Genomic DNA, 21,367 nt, shown 5'->3' on the forward strand with positions numbered 1-21,367 from the left:
AAGTTGTAAACCGTTGCACTGCATTTCTGTTCCTCTTCCCCTTAGTTTTCCTGTGCTGGTATAATTCACACAAATTCTTTCACCCCAAAAAATAATTATTTTGCTTTCCTGTGTGGTGAATGGAAGGAGCCCAGAACTAGGATGCTTGGATTCTGCGACTGATTTTCTGTGTCTGTCTGTACTGCTGCTGTGTTCATCCCATTCCTTTTTACATGGCTGTGAACAGACTCAGCAGCTTTGAAGAGGTGTTAAAATCTCGTGAAGGCTTTGAAAGTTTGCACAAAGAACTGTTGATATTGATAACTGCAACAGTTGTCTGTTATTTTAATGGTGATATTATCCTGATGCAGTGGTACCTGTGCAGGTTGTACTGTTGAGAAATACAGATACTGGGTGAGTTATGCAACGTGAGCTGAGAGTTTGGTGTGTATCCTCTGATTTTTTTTTTTTTTTTCCTAATGCAGTTGTTTGAAGTTTGATGTCTTTCTGACAACCTTGTTTGGCTCTTCATAGCAATTTTCATGCCCTGAAAATATGCAGGGGTTAGGTGGGGGATGCTGGATCATGTTCTTTGATAAGGGCCTGGGATTCCTTTAATAACAAGGACTCTTTTGTTGCAGACCGATCTTGTGCTACCTCTGTGTGGGAGTAGTGAAGTTTGAAATGGATGGTGTCACCAAATTGGTGACCACATCATAACTGCTCCAGTCTGCACTGTTTACAGACAAATTAAGCTGTGTGTCAAAGCAAGGTCATTTGGTGATCCTGAGAAGCCATTTTAATATTATTGTTAGACCACGAGGAATTTCCACTTACTGTAAAGCTGTCAGGCTGCTCTGCTGCCCCTCATCAGTGGGACAGCAGTGTTGTTCCCTGCATGTACAGTGATACTGTAACGGTGTTTAGGGGTGCTGTGATGATACATGTCAATAATAATATGCTGCTTGTGAGAGTTTCTGCAGATGTATTAAAAGCTTAGGTGTATCAAAGCTGTGGAACAGCTATACAGTCCTTTGTCAGGTTAAAGAGTATAACGAAATTAATCTTTACAGGAAAGTATTATTATCAGTTAGCAGAGTTAATTAGCTGAGTCTAGACACATCCTAACTCACCATCTCATAGAGGCAGGGAGTGCCAGCAGGTGGATATAAAAACATGTTGATTCGTAAAGTCCGGGATTAAACATGAGAGTGCTAGCTGCTTGGCAGAACAGTAAAAGCACGGCAGGGTTGGGTTGTGTGCTGTTTTCTGGTGTATCCAGTCACTGAGAAGGCCATCGAATACATTTTCTATCGTGCCAGAGAGTGCTGGTAGCAGTCCCAAGCACAGCAGGAAAATAATGAAAGCCTGTCAAAAATGTACGTTCTTGGGCAGTTTTTCCAGTGGCCTGCATCACCTGGCTCAGAGCTCTGATGTGTGTAATCAAGAGGTGACGTTGAACGCGCTTTCTGGGAGGTGAGGCTGTGCTCTGCTGCTGCCCGCGCAGCGGCATGACTGCAGGGTGCTCTTGGAGCACCTCTGGGGGCAGGGGAGGACATGGGGGAAAGCTGCAGGCACTGGCAGTGGTCAGTCTGCGGAGACAGACAAAGCCTTTCACACAGTGCGCTGTCTGAGTAGCTTACAGATTGCATAAAGGCCCACGGGATCAGGGAATCCTTTCCTCCCAAAGAGCAGCAGTAACGTGGCTCACTGTCCCAGCCTTTCCTTCAACAATTTTGTGGGATTTAAGGGGAGAAAACCATCAAGCATCTTCCCACTTACTCCCAGTGTTATTGCAGTTAATGCTCTGCCTTTTGCAATATTGTGTCTGCTATGTTCCTTTCTGAGGCTCTCTCTCGAGCTGCAGAAAGGAGGCAATGGACATACTGGGCTAACTGATACCTTGGACATGGGTACAACTAGTAGGAGCGGTGTGCCAGTCCCCCTACAAGGTCTGCCAGCGTGGATCGGGCCGTTTTAGGCTGCCAGCTCCTCAGGCAGCGCCACGTCCCTGGACGAGCATCATGGTGCGGAGCGGGGGTGTGCGGGCTGGGTGCCATCCAGCCTTGGGAAAACTGATAAACTTGGACACGGTATCAGGCAAATGTTGCTGACTGTGGAACTGATAGTTTTGCTCCTGAGGACGAGGCCTGTTGGAGTTTCGAGCATAAATAATTATTATCTCTCCAGTGCAAGGGCTTTGTGCTTGGCCCTCCATCCCAGCCCCCGCTCCATTCAGCAGGGTCAGGGAGAAGGGGATAAGGGGCGGTGTCTTTGGCTGACATGAGCCCGCTGGGGAGGGATGAGAGGAAGGGGGTCTTGGGGGCTGGGTTCAGAGCAAGGTTAGCCAAATATCGGATAAATTAAGCAAGAGAAACAGACAGCTCAGCTTGCAGTGAACTTTTCACCCAGCTAACCTGTTCCTCACCCTGCATTGCACAGGTGGAGTACAACTCGAGTAGAGCACAACCCTTGCTTTCCCTGCCTCCTCTTTTTGCTGTAGCACAAGACATGGCCAAAGGGAGAGAAGGAACTGAAAGGAGTTTGATTAGCTGTTTGGAGTCCAGAAAGTATTAGAGGTCTAATTGCTCTCTTAAGAGCACTGAAGTTTATGCCACTAATTGCAGTGGGTTTAGTGTTTGTTCCAGTGTAGAACCAGGACCAGTAATTTCTGGTCATAGAGAATTGGGAAGAAATTCCATGCTGGAGAGGGCAGGGAACAAATAGGGTCTAAACAGGAATGATTAGAGTTTCCTTGTGGGAAGATGCAAGACTGGTGGGAATTCAGGGAATTCTGATGTTTATATTTCTCTGACTTTTCTTCTGCATTTGCAGTGCAAGTAAATACAAATAATTGCTGACAGATGTTGTAAAAACATAGCATTATGCTAACCGCTAGGCTTAATTTTGTTCTCAGTTACTAATATATATTGTTAACTGTACATGGTGTTGTTTGGCTCTTACTCACATGACCTCTATGTAAATCATGGGCTTTGCTCCAGAGATATGGAACCAAAGGCAGAATTTGGTTTGTTGACCTTTTCCAAAATGCCTACTGCTTCTTTTCCCATCTCCAAAGCTCCAAGCAAATTAAAGTTAATAGGGTGGCAAGTTCTTTGGAAAGTAATATCAGGTAGAGCACTTAAACCCTAGTTCTCTAGGTTAAAATTAATGTTTGAAGTTAGAACTTTGAGTTCTCTGGTCTTCCTATTCGCTCCTTGTAGGTAAGGAAGGTGTGAAACCAATAGAAGCTGCCTGCTTAGAAGCTGCATAGCATTTCCAGTCCTGTATTTTTGTGTGTGTGTGCTTAAATTCCGTAAAAGAGGTCCTTGCAGAGGTTTTAAGAGACTTTTACCGGTAGTGAAGCTTCAGAGGGTAAATGCCAGGAGCTCTGTGTCTGAAATGGAAAGATCATTGTATAAACCTAGAGATAAGCGCTGACTTCAGGGAGCTGCGAGCCTTCCTGGAGCAGTATTTTCAGCTTTGCCTCCTGCTCTGCTCAGTGCAGAATGATGGTTCCCCTCCCCCATTTTGGATCTGGGAAGGAGGTCAAGTTTTTCTCGCACTACATGCACATTTCGGTTCACATACAGCTCCTCAGCCACTGCCAGGTTTACATTAGGTGATTGGCTGCAAAGTAGTACTGACAGCATCTCCCTTGGTATCCCAAATTCCTGGGTGTTGAGGAAGGACAGGAGCTCAGACTGACGTTACCGTGTAGTCCAGATGTGCGTTTGGGCCAGCCCAGCATTGCAGCAGAGTGGGATCTGTGGTGGCTCCTGCACTGGGGGGAAGGATTCACCAAAGTGGGGGCTGGAATGGCCATGCCTGTTGTAGAGCTTACCTTCAGCATTTCCAGGTCACTCTGTCCTCTCGTACCAGAGGACAAGAATGTCATTTTGCTTTCTTAATGTTTCAGCATTTTGCCCAGCAGGTGTGGAAGAAACGTAGAATGGATGTGGAAGCTCAGTATTTCTACTGACAGAAAGGGATGTGGTTCTGTGAGAGTATGGATGGTAGTGGGGTTGCACTTGGCTTCCCGAGCTTGCCTGTTGCATCAGGCTGTTGCTGATGCTACTAGCTTTTTATCAATCATTTTTTCTCCTTGTGCAGTTGTTTAAAAAATAAAAAATAGTTGAAATCAGCGTAAGGCAGCACTGCTCTCTGCTGCCCCTTCCCCTGTAATGACAGGAACATTTTTGTATGTTTGGTGAACCCAATCCCAGAATGGATTCTGTTCAAATTCACTTTGTTTGCTTGTTGTGGGCCTTAGGTTTGTTGTTCTGAATTTGTTTTTGTCCTCTGGGGATGGCTCTGGCTGACTAATTTTACAGACTGTTGTTTTTCAAATGCAAGTGCCACCAATGGGGTAAGGACAAGTTCAGCGGTCACCAGATGAGCAAGGCCACTCTTTTTCCATCGGTTTGAAGAGATTCAGCAGAGCTCTAAGTAACACCATGATTTTCCTAAAGACAAATTTGCCTGTCTGACCTGCCAGTTAGAGTGTATGTGCACCATAAAACTCACTCCCTTTCAGACATGTTGGTGAAGTTTCCCAGACCTGTTTGGCCATTCACCTTATGGCTTGAAACCCTTGTGTCAGGGGAGGCTTGTTCTTTCTACTGTATTTTTTTTTTACTGCCCCTTGAGTGACATCATTCAAATGGTGAGTCTCTGAGAGATGATTCATACCAAAAAAAGATCTAATAATTGTTACCAGTTATTCAAATCAGTGTTACTGATTTCCCGCATCCTCCCACTGGTCCCTTGAGCTCCCCCACCCACTCATTTTTCCTAATAATTCCCAGGCTTTCTGGCTGTATGCTTGATATGCCCTCTTCTGTGTTAGTGTGCTAAGGTGTATCTGGCTCTCCCCTGAGGAGCATTTAGGGCTTGGCTGCAGCAGCTTGTGTAGGCAGATACAAGCTGGGATTGAACTGGCTAGGTGGATTGACTGGTGACGGCCTCAATACAGCTCCAAACCGCTTTCACAGCACATCTTCTGTTTCACTCTGCTGTGTCGGTATTGTTGGCAGTCTCTGAGGTAGCTAGATCAAAGCTGGATGAGTAATGTGTCTGCAGGCTACAGTGTTGGGGTGCACAGAACTATGAACTGGATTCTCTAGAGGAGCTCTGCAAAGAATTAGGCTAATTACCTCTCTGCAAGCAGAGGCTTGCTCCAGTAGCGACCCTGTGTGCTGCTGCTGTGCCAGTTTGCAGTTAAGAACGTTTCTTCTCTTTCACAAACACAGATCACTCATGAGGCTTGTTTCTCCAGCACCACAAGTTGAAATCTGTGGTGTGGAGTGATTCATATTGTCAATGTAGAAAGCTGCTGTTGAGAGCGGCCATTATTTTCTTCAAGCAGCTCCTCAGTCTGTCCCCTTTTCCCCATCACACTCTTCATATCCCTGTGCCTTCTCCCTGTTCGAGTCCTGTACACATCCATTTTCTCATTGCTCTTACCTTCCTTGCTCATTTGCTGTATCAGTCACTCCTTTTGTTGGCAGGACCACACTTGAGTTTGCCCAGAGTTAGCTGGATCTAGTGCCCTAGAAATGGGAAGGGGTGAAGCAAGATCAGCTCTGGTTGCCTGCAATGAACATACTGATATTGGGGCACTTGAAGTTCTCAGGTTGCGTTTCAAAGTATTTATGGCTGTTTGCACTGCCTCGTGCGAGGACTAAATGATATGGGGAACTGTAGACAGTTGTACAGACGTACATAATTTTTCTCCCCTAAGCAAGGAAATGGCATTCACCCTCCTTATTTTTATTAGCCTGGGGATTGAGGGGGTATTTGTCTGACTTGGGGGAGTGGGGGAGTTAGCTTGTTGAAATTTGGGCTGCCGAAAAATCATTATAAGATAAGTGAAAAGCCTGTTTGGTTGTGGAGGTCATCTGCTCATTCTGTCTGGGAGGGGTTAAGGTGGCAACAGCTGAAGATAAGAATGTTCTCCCCTGCATTTGAGGTGCATTGTTCATTTCACAGGCTGTGGCAAGGAGAATAAAAAGTACACAGAGTATATTGAAATGGCATAGAGACAAAAGCCTTAGTTTACAGTAGTGCATGCAGCACTTCTTTAGATGGCTAAAAAAAATTCAGTTCATTCCCTAATAACTAATTTTTTAAAGGAAAGAAACCTCTTGCTTGGGGTTTTACTATAAAACCTATATGAGGTTATGCTGTAACATTAAAGAAAGGGGTCTAAAGCATAATCTGTCCCTCACGTGGGGTTTCCAGACTTTCTTGGTCAGTTATGGGTCATTTTCATGGTTCTGAGCTGTGCAAAGTAAGTGAGGGGGTCACAAAATCTGTGGCTTGTGCACTCTGTATCTGCACTCAGTGAACTTGGCCCCCAAATGAGCCTGCAGCTCTCCCAGTGAGACATACTTAGCAACCTCCTCTCCTGTCCGATGGCATTCCCTGCGCTGCTCGGGGTGACACGGCCTGCACTCCAGGCCATCCCTGGCAGAATGAGCTCAAATGAGAGGAGTAATAGAGCTGCCCCTTGCTGGAAGTGAGTAATAGGAATTCGGGGCTGCTCCTGCAGCTGCAGTAAAGCTGGCACCACAGCCCTACTTTGTCAGCAGCAGGGCAGTTGAGGGGAAGAAAAGCTTGGCATAACCTTTGGTATGTTATTTATTATCACTTTGCAGCCCCCTGGAAAATGAACTTTAGAAAATTCGGAGCCGATGGTGACGGTGAACACTGGGAAAACCCAGGAATCAGCAAATCCATTGTGTTGTGCTGACAGAAAGATACTGTTACAACACACTTTAGCTGCCAACTTGCTGCAGTCACTCAATCCATCATGGTGGGCTGTTGGATCACAAGCCAGTGAAACTCAGCCTGGCGTGTTATTTTAGTCTTACATGGACTGTGAGATAAACGGGGCATGAACCAGCCCCCTGGCAGGGGGTCGACCCCTAGCGCCCTCATTAAAGTGCCAATCAAAAAGAGTAATGGAACAGGGAATAGAAAGCTGGCTTCTTCAGCCTCTTACTGCTCTCAGTCTGAGCAACTTTCACAAGCCAAAGGAAACATTTCTCTTCTGAATAGGAGCCAGACTTCCAGAAATACCTCCTCTCCCCTCGTCTCTGTGAGAGCAAGTGCTGAGACTCTTCTGTGTGTCTTGCTTAGGGTGGAAACCCGTTGCTTACTACAGTGCAGGTAGTGGGAAGAAGTGTTGCTGACTGTAACCCAGAAAGGATGTAGATGCTCTGTGGAATAAGCACTGGGCTGTGCGTGCAGGGCTCATTGATTGGCTAGTGACATTGTTTCAATTGCAGATTGCTCACATTTCAGCATTCGTGGGTGAACAATGGAAGGAAACCGGTGGGTCCAGAAGTCTTGCTGGTGTGTGCAAGGTGAGAAAGTGTGTTTGTGTGCCTTGTGTGAGTTATTTCAAACTTCCCCAGGAACCCACAGCAAATAGATCTTGCTATAATTTGGGTGCCTGTACAGCTAAGTATATTTGTCTCTGCTTAACCCTCAGATAACGCATACTGCAACTGCTATTGTACCACAAATAAAGACATATTCTGTCACAGAAAGGAGTGTTAAGTGTAGTCTTTACATTTCTGGGCTGTTCCCCTCACTGCATGGTAATACTGTAAAAGGTATTACTGAATTAGTTAAATTTGCATATATTTTTCTATTTCTCTGCTTAAATGTTAAGAATTATCTTTAAAATGTTACTGGTTGCAAGAGCATTGTCCTCATATGAGAGAATTATATGAATAAAAAGAGGAGGGGGAAAAAATAGAGGAAAAGGCTTCAGTTGTCTGGTAGATTGCAGGTGACTGTAGGGAGACACATGAGCCCAGAAAGGAGCACACCCCAACCTGCCATTCAGTGCTGTCACCCGATTTTGCTAGTGCTGTTCTCATTTATCTGCCCACTGTGCTGGTGTAGAAACTGTGAGCTAGGGTGCTGCAAAGCTGCAGGCAGGCCTTGTGGTAAGGAAGAGCAAGTGGGAGCAAGGTTCCGGGTTCTGGTGCAGGTCCTGTGCACTTCACTGCATGTAAATGTGGTTGACTAAGAAACTGAACTGCTGTTAACTTTTGTACTTTAATTGCCTGAAATTGGGTCAAATTCTGCTGTGTTTTTTTGTTTTTTTTTTTTCCCCCCCATGAGTCCTGCGATGCTTCTGTGAGATGTCTGAAATTTCTGCTGTGCTTACTCTGCGTGGTAACATTTTTCAAAGCAGGTCTGAGGTTCAGTGGTGCACACTTTGGGGGAGAGGCCACTGGCGGTGTTTGAGTTGCAGTCAGGGCCTTATCAAAATAAGGATCTGTGCTTGTGTGTGTTGGGGGGTGTCTGCTCCTGAAAAGGGTGTTGTTTTTTTTTTTTTTGTTGGTGGTGGTTTTCCTCATCTAAATATGTAGGCACAAATTTTTGCCACGTCATTCTTCTGTAACCTTGTGGTTTGCACTGCTGACTGGGGGGGTGCTTGCCTCGAAGTCATTAGGTATGGTCAGTCATCCACCAAGGTCAATGCAAGTGTTCACTGGTGCGGTTTCTAGAGTGCTGAGGGCTGGTTGATTTGATAGATTTCTCTATTGGTTAAAAATTTCTCTACAGCTGCAGTATCCAGAGTATCCGGTGGTGTGTTTGTTTTGTTTTGTTTTCTTGGCTGGCATTTTTAGTGCACAGAAACAACCATTATGTAGCCTCCATACACAATCCTTGTCCTTTGGGTGACCCATCCATTTATCCAAAATGTAAACGCACATGAAAGCTGTTTACTTCTCTCATGGCCTTTTAGTACTTTTGAGTCAGACCAGAATAGGCCTGAGGTACAAGGTTATTCTTATCCCCTGAGAGAACTGCATGTGCTGGGCACATTGCTTGGGCAGCAGTGTGTCAGTTACCAAAAAAAACCCCAAACCACCCACCCCCAAATCAACCCCTTGTGATTCTGGAGTCTGATTGCATTGAGACAATGTAACTGTACAGCAGGCCGCTAATAGAATTGATACAATGCAGTAGGTATGCACCTCTTATGTAACTGCATTTAGCTCCAAGATTATTTTTATTTCTATACTTGAATATGCTGTAGTTCCACTGAGGGAAAATAGGGAAAGAAATTTTCACTGTTTGTCAGTGGTTAATGAGTAACTTTTTTTTTTTTTCCCTCTTTTTGGCAGACCTCCTTTCATGACTAACACTGCACTGTATTATAGCTGAGACATGTGCAAATCCAGTCACAGTGTGGGGACCCAACCTTGTGTACACATCTGGTGCTGTTTTTACTCATGTTCTCCCATTCCAGAAAGTCTGATGATAGAGAACTAGGAAAGGACTACAGCTCTGCCTTGGAGAAACTGTGCTGACCTCTGATAATGAAACATTTTCTTAGCTAGGTAACTATGGTGTTAGTGAGGCAGATAGATTTGAACTGTCCTGATTCCTTTTTTAAGGCTGTCAGATTATCAGTCCAGCTACCACTAGGCTGTAATCAATTTGAGCCAATGCTACAAAGGGGGAGGTGGAATTCTTTTGGTCCTAGCCCCACCTGTGATAAAACAGCATCCTCAGGTGTGCTGATTAACAGTCTACCATCAAGCTTGAATGTTACAGGAGTCTGGAATAGAATGCAAATCTCTAGGCTTAGTCTGATTTTTCAGAACTACATGTAATTCTGTGTTCCTTCTTTATAGCAACTATGCTTCTAAGAATAGAGGTTATTAGGAGTATGGCTATCACTTTTCAAAATTAAAGAAATTTATATATATTATGTATACATACACACAAACCATATACAGTGTTTCTTTATGAGAAACCAAGTTAGGTATTTGTGCATGTTATATTAAAATGTGTCTTTTGTTTTTCTGCTTTTAAATCTTTACAGTTGCCTGTAACCTGGAGTGTGTACACCTAGAAAGCTGCTTTTTGCACCAAGGTACCAGAGGTGAAAACACTGTGATTAACAGATAGAGCAATGTTCTTCAAGGAAGAGAAGCACAGCACGTGAGGTTATTCATGAAGGAGTCATCATCTAGTGGTTTGGGTTGTAGGAAACAGGTCAGTGCTAAACTGTGTTATGGGGGGAAAAATAATTTTTTTTGGTGTGTGTGTATGTATATGTACACATGTATTTGGCCTATGATCCTAGAAAGTAAATCTAGGACTGATGAGATAATAGATAAATGGTATAAAACATCATGTAGTCTAGGAAATGGAATAGCAAATAGATCAAAGTCTCCTTGTCATAAGCATGCATTATGATTAGTCTCCATTTTGAGATGTGGAACTTCTAGCCACTTACTTTCTCTCCACAAAAATGTAAGCACTGCACTTTTTTGATAAACAGCTTAAGATGTTCAGCTAGTATCTAGCTGATTTATTAGAAAAATCTATTCAAGAGCAGAAGGAAGGGAAGGATATTATCCACATCTTGCATGCTGTTTACCTTATTTCAGGCATATCTCATTTTGTATTTCCTGTTTCACTGCCTGTACTTTAAATAAAGTAGCTCACACATTAAAAAAAAAAAATGCTACAGTAAGAAAATGAAGTTGGGCTGAGTAGGCAGAGAACAGGTTGCACAGTTTTCATCAAAATCTGGGTAAAATTAATTACAGCTAACAGGCAGTAGCAGAGTGTTTCTACTTTAGCATTATCAGTGCATGGGTTATGTGTTTTTGTTTGTTTTCATAAATACTGCCTTCGTTGTTGATGGGGTTTTTTAACCTTTATCAGCATGTGAAGGTGGGTGGCTGCGTGGAGACTTTATCAACAGCTTCTTATAGATACTTGAGCAACTGAGTATAAAAAAAAGTATTTTCATTCCTGAATTGTATTAGCTGTGTGTTAAAGAGAGTCCGGGGGAAAAAGATGGGTTTCTGTCTCTCATCAGTAATTGTTTTTTCTCCACAGCTTCTGAAAAATCAAGACAATCTGCTTTTATTGCTATAAGTCATACCTCCTCCTTAAATGAAACCAAGCTAAACGGTAAGCATACTGTTTTCATGAAGCTTAAAACTTTACATAATTTGGTAAACAGAATTATGTTGTCTTGTCTGCTTACAGCTTGTATTTGATTTAAGAATTTCAGTGAAAGCTAGAGACCTGCACTTACTCTCTACCTCCTCTGAAAACTATTTTTGAGTATGGCTCTTGGAATCTGAAAGTTCTATTTATTCACTTAGTAATAATGCTAGTAGTGCCAATAACAATAGGAAGTCCACAGTAAAAGTTCTGAAATAATATAAAAATAGTTGGGTTACAGCAACAAGTAATATCTGAGCTTTAAAAAAAAATCATAGAAGAAATCCAGAGTTCTAATTGAATTTGTTCTGGAATGCTCAGTGAGGATATGGATTTCTTGCATGTAGGGCTGTAGATCACTCCTCGTAATCAGCACTGTATGTGTACCCGTAAGAGAAAACTCTGCACATCTGTATAGGAATGAGCAACTTCAGTCACTGTACTTGAAAGGAGCACAGTAACAATGTTGGAACAGCACTGTAACATAGAATAATCTAAGCCAGTTAACAGTCCATGGCACTCTTATACATCGAGGGCAGTGGGTACACTGAAGTTTTAAGGAATGTTCTGTTTAATCGTTATCACCAGCCAAAAAACAGGTTATGCACATTCCAAAAGAAATAAAATACATTAGCTATATCCATTACCTCCTGTGACTCTCTGGGTTCAGGTCACTCAATGGGTATACTATCATTCTTCTTTTCAGGTGTTTGCTTAGCAGCTCCATACTTACCTGCTGCGAAACAAAGTATGCAAGCCTTTTGCCTGTAACTTATCACCACAGAGCTCTGAACTACTTTTATTCACCTTGCCCACCTACTTTATAGTTTTAGCAACTAGACATTTTCTGCATTAAAAAAAGAGTTCTACAGGGGAGAGAAGCAGGAAGTCTTAGTAGCAGAGTCCAACGGGACTGACATGTTAAAGCACTGTTGAGCCAATGCACTTGTTGAATTCTACACTTTACTTAAATTTATACAAAGAAATATACAAAAGTGGTGCATTAAATCAGTTTCATTTGCATAATGGACTTTGTGGATTTTGATTTCCAGTCACAGACCATACACACATCCACTGATACTACATTTTGTCCTTACACAGTGGTCCTCCGCCTTTCACAGTACAAGAGTTAAAAAGTTTTACTTCTAACCTTCAGTATAAAAATATTCCTGTATGCCTTTACCATAAAGGATATAAAAAGGTAAATTTAAGATGAAAGTAAAGTTATAGTGGACTTCTTATTTTTGAGTCAAAGGCTTACAAAATCAACACTTATAAGGCTCCTGAAATTTGCAAAAGGTTACTGAACAGTTTTGCAAAAATCTTGTAATCACATTTGAACCTTGCATAGCAGAGTGCCGTATTGCATGCAAATATTCAGCACAGTTGCTGAACTATCTCCAGGGAGCACACATGAAAACTAGAGTGGGGTGGAAGCCAAAAAAAAAAAAAAAAGAAGAAAAAAAGAAAACCACAAAAACAAATCCACACACCTACCTGCAGGGTATCCCTTCTGTTACATTCCTCAATCTCTAGCTTGGTTAAAATTGATGAGACAAATACTCATTTGATATACAACACTTGAAAAAACATATTATTTTTATTATTTCAAAAAGTTTAATTTTGAAGAGGTTGTCATTAAGACAAATGATGCAGTGATGTCTCTCCCCCCCATCCCAGGCATTTCCAGTGCTAGGAGAATTCTACAATAACCAGCTAACTATATTTACACTCAATCAGAGTGGAGGGAAAAACTGAAGTTAAAGATTTTGGTTTCCAGGGCTGCTCACTTCAACTATTTTCAAAACAACTTGGAAGCCTTCACAAGTACAGACTTTGCTAAGTCTGAGTTCTGGATCAGTACAGATTCAGCTTTATCTTTTCTAGTATTTTGGAAATGTAATTGAGCTAGTGAGTCATCACTGCAATATTTAACATAACACAATTATTTTGTTAAAAACAATGACATTTCAGTGGAATATTAGGTATACATACATTTAGCTGTACTAGTGATAAAAAAAAAAGAAAAAAAAATCAATACACCTAATTACAGTGTTAAAACTACAGGACTTCTGTGCTCCAACAGCTGCAGTTAACTCAATTGTTTTTTTTAAACTCTTACCTAGATTCCTGAACTGTGAAAAGCAAAGAGAGAGAGAACAGGTGGTTTCAGGTACTGCAGTAAGACTCAGTATAGATCCTTTAATTTCTTTACACAGTAAACAGACTTCTGTTTATACCAACACCCTGGTCTGTACCTTCTTATTTACAAGAAACACTTTTACATATATACATGTTAGCAAAATACAGGCTTCTCCCAGAAACAGATGCATTTCAGCTGTATCTTAGTTATACAACTAATGCTTTAAAAACAAAACAAAGCCCACCACACTTATTTTCTTACTCACAATGATTCCATATAGTTAAATACTAAAATCATATTTATTTCCTCCCCATATAGTATTTTCTTTAGTTACAGAATACCATCAGCTCCAGACTGATTCTTGCAATTCACTCTGTTGGTAAGGAAGATGTTTCAAGAGTCCAGCTCTAGTTGTTCTTGATTTTCACTGAGTCTTAACATAAGCTGTTGTTCATAATATAGGCTCTTTGCATAGTTTATTTCTTGACAGAGTTTTACTGCAAGAACTTCAGATTGCACAGTGACCTGCAAAAAATAAATGTGTTTATTGTTAATTTGGCACTACTATTATCTAAAGCAGAGTATTTTTTATTACTTCATTAACTGAAGAAATTGGGTCGCCGATGCTTGAAGTCTCTGTAAAGGAATAGAAATGTTTCAGTGGAGACCTGTTCTCAGTGCTGAGGTGCAGCACAGAAGAAATGAGACAGACAGGCAGGTAGCCAAAGTTTAGGTATTGTTGGGTGAGAGCAGAAACATCTTGCAATATTTGAAGTTATTTCCTTCGCTTCCTCTCCTACCTTTCATCTGGCTTGTCTGTTTGGAATGTAAACTGACTTGGGTCAGGGGTGAGCTTGTAACCTTGTCTGTAAAACATACCCTGAGCAACTACTGTAACGAAGCAAAAAAACTAATGGGTTTAGAGGTGAGAGTTCTGATTATCTTTTACATGTATGACATACATATGACTTTCAAATCCTAGGCATTTAGAAGTAAAAAATACAATATATGTGAGGAGAAGAGAAAACTAGAGTAAAAACAAAGAGCACAGTATTTAAGTTCCATGTATGTGTTGTAAAGTTAATCTTTTCTCAAGTAAAGAAACATTTCCTATTTCGTTGTTCAGGAATATTTTTGATTATACCATCAGCTTTTCTCGGAATCTTTATGCAACAAGTTTTATCATTACTTAAAACTTTTTGGCAGCAGCTATCTTCACTGCTGTCAGAACATTTTCATTGTTGAGCAGTACCGGAAACCAAACACTGGCTACAAACATTTTCGGCACTAGTATTTAGGGGAAAGGAAACCCTGCATGAATGTAACAGTAGGCGCTCAATCCTTACCATTGGTTTTTGTTGGGATGGACCTGGAATTGCTACACCACTACTTGTATTAACAGCTTTCTTCGTCAACTGTACATACACTTTTCCATGATCTTTTGAAACAAGACAGTGGTAGAGATCATCATACTTGATTTCTAGGAAGATGGCATCACGGTCTGTGTAGTCACTATCCCTGACAATCTTGAGGAAATAAACAGCCTTGGATGAAATGAGAACACAATACTTCTCTGTGTTCTCCACTGCTATGAAGCTGCAAAAAAAAAAAAAAAAAAAAAAGGAAAAAATAAACCACAAAAACAACCCCAAGAAATGAATCACATGAAGCTAAAAATACTCAGCTGTAATAAATGTCTTAACCTGTTGTGTTCAGTGACCTTTAGAAGTCTTTCAGAAAAATTAATAGCATAACATGTACAATTCATTTGTATTTAATTTAAACTGTTCTAAAAGGCAAGCTGGTGAGTACCCCCTCAGCTGAAAAAGATCATGCTGTAAATCAAATATTAGCACTAAATGCCTGGCTTCTAGCTTTTGGACATTAAAAGGGTATATAAAAATATCCTTTAACAAGACTTAGGAAGATTAATTTCCTTGCACTGGCAGTTTTACACTGAAGTTTAATTGTAACTTCAGTTCCATTACTGATATGTGAAAAAGGTGTTCAGGTATTTATGACAAAAGCATTATCCTTTTACATGTTATAAACCTACTGTAGTTCCTTTTACCACACACTTACCTTGCCTTTAAAAACAAACAAACAAAAAACGTTGAACCTGCTGCTTGGACCAGTAGCTAGAAAAGAGAAATTAGCTGTTTAACACTGGGGTGAAAGGTTAAGCAGCAAGTAGGTTTCCCCAGAGAGATTAGTCCAAGTGATGAATAGGGGAGGTAGAAAAGAGTGAATTAAGAAGATTGAGAATTACGATGGCTGGAAAGGTTGATGTGTAAAATATAGCAGTAAGGAATGCTAAAGTGGAATAGATATTTCACACGCAAACACTTCTCCCCCACTTTTGATTTACTCCTGAAATGAACCTCATTAGTGATTTTTTTTAAATTCTGAAAATTTCAGAAAATTATATATAGAATATACAACATTACCAGGAAAGAGTGCTAAACAGGGTAATAATGCTCTGTCAGCAACTCACGACAGTAGAAGTATCTGTAGAACTAAGATTCTCTTGCTGTCAAATAGGTTCAAAATTACTATTTTCCGAACAGTTGCTTGTACATATCTGTCTACTTTTGCCCTATATTATGCAGAACACTCCACTGTTTTTGAAAACACTGAAGATTTTCAGTTTTAAGAGCTTTTGATAGACAGAAAAGCTTACCGTCTCTAATGACCAATTCCAGAACTACTGTCTGTTTTGCCATATTTCAAAAGCTCGGATCATGGTTCCTTTTTGTAGTATAAAATAATAACGTCAGTAATTTTCTATTGATACTTCTCTGAAAGATGCCATTCCGTGCTGAACTTGTCTTTTCCCTGCCCTATGTATTATAGTCACATCAGCTGACAAATGCTTTTGCTTCCATGAAATTGAAGAAGATGTACATGCTCATCTGAGTTAACAGATTAAATATTCATTTAAGTGCTGTGAAGAGTAGCATGATATGACTATGGTATGATAGCAATTGGGTTCCTTTAAGTAAAAGGAGCAGAAACACTCATTTTTGTCCACTTTAAAACAAAAACCCTAGGGAAAAGTGTTCACACATCGACTGAAAAGAGCATTTGTTCCTCAGTTTTCCTTCAAAGTTCAAACACCTCAGCATAAGGTTTTCTCTTTGAAATAAGTATGAAGGAGAGTGATTTTTTTAAGAAGTAGCACAGAAATCTTCATTTTAAAATACAGTCACATTATAGCCTGCAGAATAGTCTTGTTCCTTTGAATAGGCACATAAAAGCAAGTCCACTATTTTATGCAAATCCTAGCTTTGACTCGGGTTGAACTTCCACTGGAAGCAAAACCAGAGCAAACTTACTGGCACACTGGGAAAGAAAATTCAAAGAAAGTTTATCAGAAATTCCTAATGTTCTGTCCCTGTTCTTCACAATTGTCCAAGTGAAGTTGAGAAATTTTAGTTTTTGTATATCCACAAAAGCGGACCAGCTGTTTTTTCCTCATGTATGCCATTACAGTCCTCTATATGGGGACATCCATGGAGAGAACTGAAGCACCAAAAGCTACTATAAAGTTCAGTGCACACAACTGGGAAACCAGACTACAGGTTTGTATTTTTTCCATAAGAAGAACAGATTCTCTCAGATTTTTCATACAAGATTTTTACTGCTGTCATGTATATATTTTGAGGAATGGAAATAGAGGACACATTTTATGGTGAAGCACTGAAACATTAGCTAATTTGTAGTTCAAGCTCTACATTTTGTTCTAAGTTTGAGTCATGCATCATTACCCATTTTCTTTTGCCAACTATTATTTTCTTCTCTATGCCTAGCTCTCAAAATGAGTATTTAACCTTTTAAGATACTACTTCAAGATAATACTTTAGTTGACTGTTTTTTTTTTTAAACATGCTTCTATACTATTAAAAAAATCTCAAATTAATAAAATGAAAGATTAAATGAAACATGATCCAGTAGAACAAAGCAGAAGCAACCAGATCTCTGGAGAATTTGTGGGTTTTTAACAACATCAGGAAGTAATTACACAATATTTTCCAGAAGTGAAACAGTGAGCCTAACTGGAAAAAAATGTGGAAACATTTAGTTAGAACAGTAGAGCAAGGTATTAAACCCCCTTTTATGGATTTAACTCTGAAGGAAAATATGCAAATAATCAGGTCTTTAAATGTGTTTCTGATTATGATACTGGGATAAAAGTCAGAGGCATAATTTTGTACTTACTTTCCATGACAAGAAACACTGTTTTCTTGTTGAATGATATTCTTAATGGTGAAAGTCACAGTGATTGAACAGTGTGACTCAATGACAAATGCACAGAGATCTGCTTACAGGGTATACTTTCAAAAAGTTGATGCTAAAATATTTTTTTGTCACAAATTGCTTTCTTTTGATTCTCCTCACTTAAGAGCCAGACTGGACATGCCATTTAGATTCTTTATGTGAGATTAAAATAGTAAGAGTGCAAGATCACAAGGCCACAAGCAAGTGGCAAACTACAGACTCTTTGTTACAGGCAGCTGGAAGTAACCTGGCTTTTGGTACCAGATCGTTGATGCTGGTGGAGTTAGGACAGACTGCTGAATGGGTAACGCCCTCTGCGAGCTTCACCACATACTTTACTTTTTTTCTTGAGGCATTGAAAACAATTCTAACTACTTTGTCTTGACACATGCTCTGTTGGATAATAGGTGCAAAACAGTATTATATGAAATACTGAAAACAGCTGTTCAGGTAACTGTGGTAGAGAAGGATCTGGTTAAGTAATGAATTACACCTTGAGACCCTAACCCAGCAAACTGACATGTCCTGTAGAAACCAATGTAGAGGTATCTTTCTGTGCTTTTATTCAATACACTTTTTTTTTTTTTTTTAATACTGTCAACCCTGACCACCAGTAGAACATCACCTGCTGTTTTCACTTGCTTTCATGCACCTATAGCCAAGGCATTCAAGCATATATGCAAAACTGATGGCACATCTTTTACCCATTCAGATCATTCAGCATAGGCTTTTCTGGAAAAATAAATACATGAAAATATATATAGTGCAGGTTATTCTGCTCATTAACTGTTAACACTCTTAGTTCAGGAATAACATGTACTACAAGCATCCAAGTTAGCTTTTCTCATATCTAAACCAGAGCCACCTGAGACTGTACACAAGTAACAGGTCAGTGTGATTCACCTACTGCTATTATGGAGCCACTAGCCACTCTCCTAGGCCTTTGACTGTGAGAAATAGCACACAGAGGCGGATAAAGGAACAGATACTAGTTCTGCCTGTATGGATGTGCTTCTGTTACACAGGAAGGGGAGTACACATTCTGGCAACACAGATCTATTTATGCACAGGAAAGGCTGGGCATGCATTGAACATGCACGTTAAATGGACTGCTGCTTGCTTAGAAACTTAAAAAAACTTCATTTTTTGTAATAAGAGAAGGGAATAGACCATTAAAAGGACCAAGTCAAGAAGCCAAGGTTCCAATTTTTCTGCAGATTGCATGCCATTTGAGATCAATGGCAGTTAGCAGCAGATGAAGCATGGACCCCAGTGGTACCTGCTATGACATTTGTATATAGCCAGTGGACAGGCCGTTGTGTAAGTCATCAGATGCTAGTACTGTGCTGCTAATTAGTACCAGGAGAAAACAAATTACACGTATGTGCATGCACGCGTGTCAAATCATTTTTGTTTCTCTTTCCCAAAGACACAAAGATAGAATGGTAGCAAATGGAACTACTTAGAGTAACTGTGTCAGTACTTACAACTCATCTTGGATGTTGTCAGTCAGTTTGAACAGCTGTTCTTGTCCTTCCGCTTGACTTTTTACATAGCGGGGCAAGAGCCCTTGGGGTCCTCTGCAGCAGCGTGGCTTTCTCACTCTCACCACTTGTGTCCTACATGCAAAATAGGTGCAGAAAAATGACTTATTGCAACAGCATGGCTTTTCCTTCTACTTAAACCTGTCAGCACACAACAGTTTTATTTATTTTGAAATACGAGGTGTGATAAAGCCTTTAAAAATACAAGGTCTTCACAAATACAGCATGTGGATTCTGTAATGTTTGGCCTTGAAAACACAGTATCTATTCATATGGCTTTTCATTTCAAAGAAATCTTTCCCAGTTTTCTCCTACAATTAAGGGGCAGTGAGCTCAATGAAGAAGCAACATAAACTGAGTATATGGTTTGCAAGTCTTTGATCTATTTATCAGCAGAATTCCATTGATTTGACAGTTTCTTCTCAATTCTCTACAGACTGCATTGACCTAAACGGCGCTCCCACTAACAGACAGTTGCCCGTAGTTAAAAATTGCAGGTTTATAGAAATAGGAACATGCAGTAAAGTTAAATGAAAAATCTACAATTAGAATCTCTGAGCACGGCTTAGTATACTTCACCCTTTTTGAGTAGCTATTAAAAATGAAAGTAATACAAAGACACACATGGCTTAAGAGACATCAGAGGTTGATACTGGCCACAAAGAACTGCAGGGTAGGTTCCTCCCCTAGCAGTATTTTGTTAAAAAATAATATTCTGAATTCCTTTAAGCTTTTGGAACGCCCTACCCCTGAAGAATTGTGTTACAGGCTGCGCAGCCTTGCTTTATTCTCTGTCCTTTCCCAATAGCATCACTCTGGGACTGGTGCATGGTTTTTCATACCTCCCAAGCTACTGCTGTTACTAGCTTTTCAAGCCAAATGCACCATTTTTGATTAGTGCACTCTACTTCCCATCTTGATACTTTCTAAAGACCCTGTACAATGAACTGCTTCTATCCTTTTTGATCAAAAGAAAGGAGGAAAAAATCCCACGTAACAACGGCTTTTCTTTATAAGCTGCTTGGCAATAGCACACAAGAGTACTTGCCTTCGAAGCTTTGCTTTCTGCAGATGTTTTCTCTGGAGCCCTGTTTCTTTGTTACCTTTCCCCTTCAGCAGTCCTGTCCAAGACTCGTAACACATGCACACTTAAAATTTGGTTTCCTTCCAGTCTTTGACACCCATGCCCTTTAATCGTGACAGAAAATTTTTTGCCCCTTCCCTTCTTGGCTTCAGTAAATACTGTTGGAATAGTCCAGTATTTACCTGTCCTGCTTAACTGCTTCAGGTTTTGGTAAAACATTAATTAATTAATTAATTACAGAGGCTTCCAAGCAAAAAAATGCCAATACGAAAATTCAGTTTGCTTCATAGAGGTACTTTGTTTCCCTCATTTGCAAAAAAAAAGTTTAATGCCTTAAAACTGTATTCTTACCTGAACCAGAATAGCTGAAACACTAGATGAACAGATGACTTCCACAACCTATATATGACTAAACTATTCCTCTGAATAACGGCTGTATACAGTTGTTAGAACTTCCCCATTAACTACTATCACTTGGGAACAAATCACCTCTTCAGCCCCTTAGATCTTCTAGATAAAAATAGGATTCATCTGTAGTGGGCACAGTTGCATGGTAGTATTGCTATAGTTTTGAACCTACGTAAGAGGTGAATAAATCAGTGCCTCTTTTTACATATTCTTACAAATTAGTAAACAAAGTGTGTGCATGCCTTCATGAAATGGAAAACGTTATGTCGAAGTTCCAAATAAACTAAAACGTTCCAACCAGCGTGATACTCATCTTGCTACTTGTCCTACTTCCTCACTTCCAAAAGCAGGAAAATGACAAAGTTTTACTTGTCCAAGCAGCCCCAACTGGCTTTTAAACCTCTCTATAGCACCTGTAGCTTCTATTGACAAGTTTAAAGAGCCAATGTCTGAAGCGTGATGTATGCTTTTTAACTCACTATGGGCCAATCATTAATTTTTCACTTAGACACTTTCTTTCCCCATTATACATTCAGGAAAGTTAGATAATGGAGCGTTCAACCATCCACATGGGAATGAGAAACAACTGCATAATGTTTTTTATATTAACTGTCTTTTAGATAAACAGTCAGCTGTGCTACTTTAATACCATGTGGTACCATGGGAAGGGGTACCTGAAACACTGTATGCATGAATCTTGCAAAAATGAGGAAGGAATGGGTCCTTTAATCAGATCTATTCTGTAGCAGCCAGGACATCAGTGAACGCTTGTTTCTAATGTCTGGCTTAGAAGCAGATCAGACAGACCCAGCAGAAGTACTAGTTAGTTACCCCAGTGAATTTCCGAAAGACTTGGCAATTTATAGTTGTAGGTTTGGTGTTTTTTTGGGGGGGTTATTTTTTAACAGAAGAAGTATTAAGAAATACAGTGTTTAC

General features: G+C 40.4%; 1 protein-coding gene and 1 long non-coding RNA gene across 6 annotated transcripts in view; one reads left to right on the plus strand and one right to left on the minus strand.

Annotated features, from left to right (window-relative positions):
- Positions 1 to 6,925: 6,925 nt before the first annotated feature.
- The window catches only part of LOC137843549 (uncharacterized), a 43,908-nt gene continuing 29,466 nt past the window's right edge, over positions 6,926 to 21,367 (plus strand). Inside the window, exons 1-4 of one of the 2 annotated variants that reach the window (XR_011089579.1) lie at positions 6,926 to 7,152; positions 7,272 to 7,349; positions 9,836 to 10,008; positions 10,864 to 10,938. This is a non-coding gene — a long non-coding RNA (uncharacterized lncRNA). Of the gene's footprint in view, positions 7,350 to 9,835; positions 10,009 to 10,863; positions 10,939 to 21,367 lie in introns of both variants that reach the window. The other variant, XR_011089578.1, reaches the window with a different exon arrangement.
- The window catches only part of VPS13D (vacuolar protein sorting 13 homolog D), a 104,414-nt gene continuing 94,966 nt past the window's right edge, over positions 11,920 to 21,367 (minus strand). For all 4 annotated transcript variants that reach the window (XM_068658868.1, XM_068658866.1, XM_068658867.1 and 1 more), the window contains 3 exons: positions 18,883 to 19,014; positions 14,464 to 14,713; positions 11,920 to 13,642 (listed from right to left, as the gene is read on the minus strand). In XM_068658868.1, coding sequence (XP_068514969.1) covers positions 13,511 to 13,642; positions 14,464 to 14,713; positions 18,883 to 19,014 — 514 coding nt within the window. In that variant the 3' untranslated portion in view covers positions 11,920 to 13,510. The remainder of the gene's footprint in view (positions 13,643 to 14,463; positions 14,714 to 18,882; positions 19,015 to 21,367) is intronic.

This window comes from Anas acuta, chromosome 22 (genome assembly GCF_963932015.1).
Source record: "Anas acuta chromosome 22, bAnaAcu1.1, whole genome shotgun sequence".
In the NCBI taxonomy this organism is placed as follows: domain Eukaryota; kingdom Metazoa; phylum Chordata; class Aves; order Anseriformes; family Anatidae; genus Anas; species Anas acuta.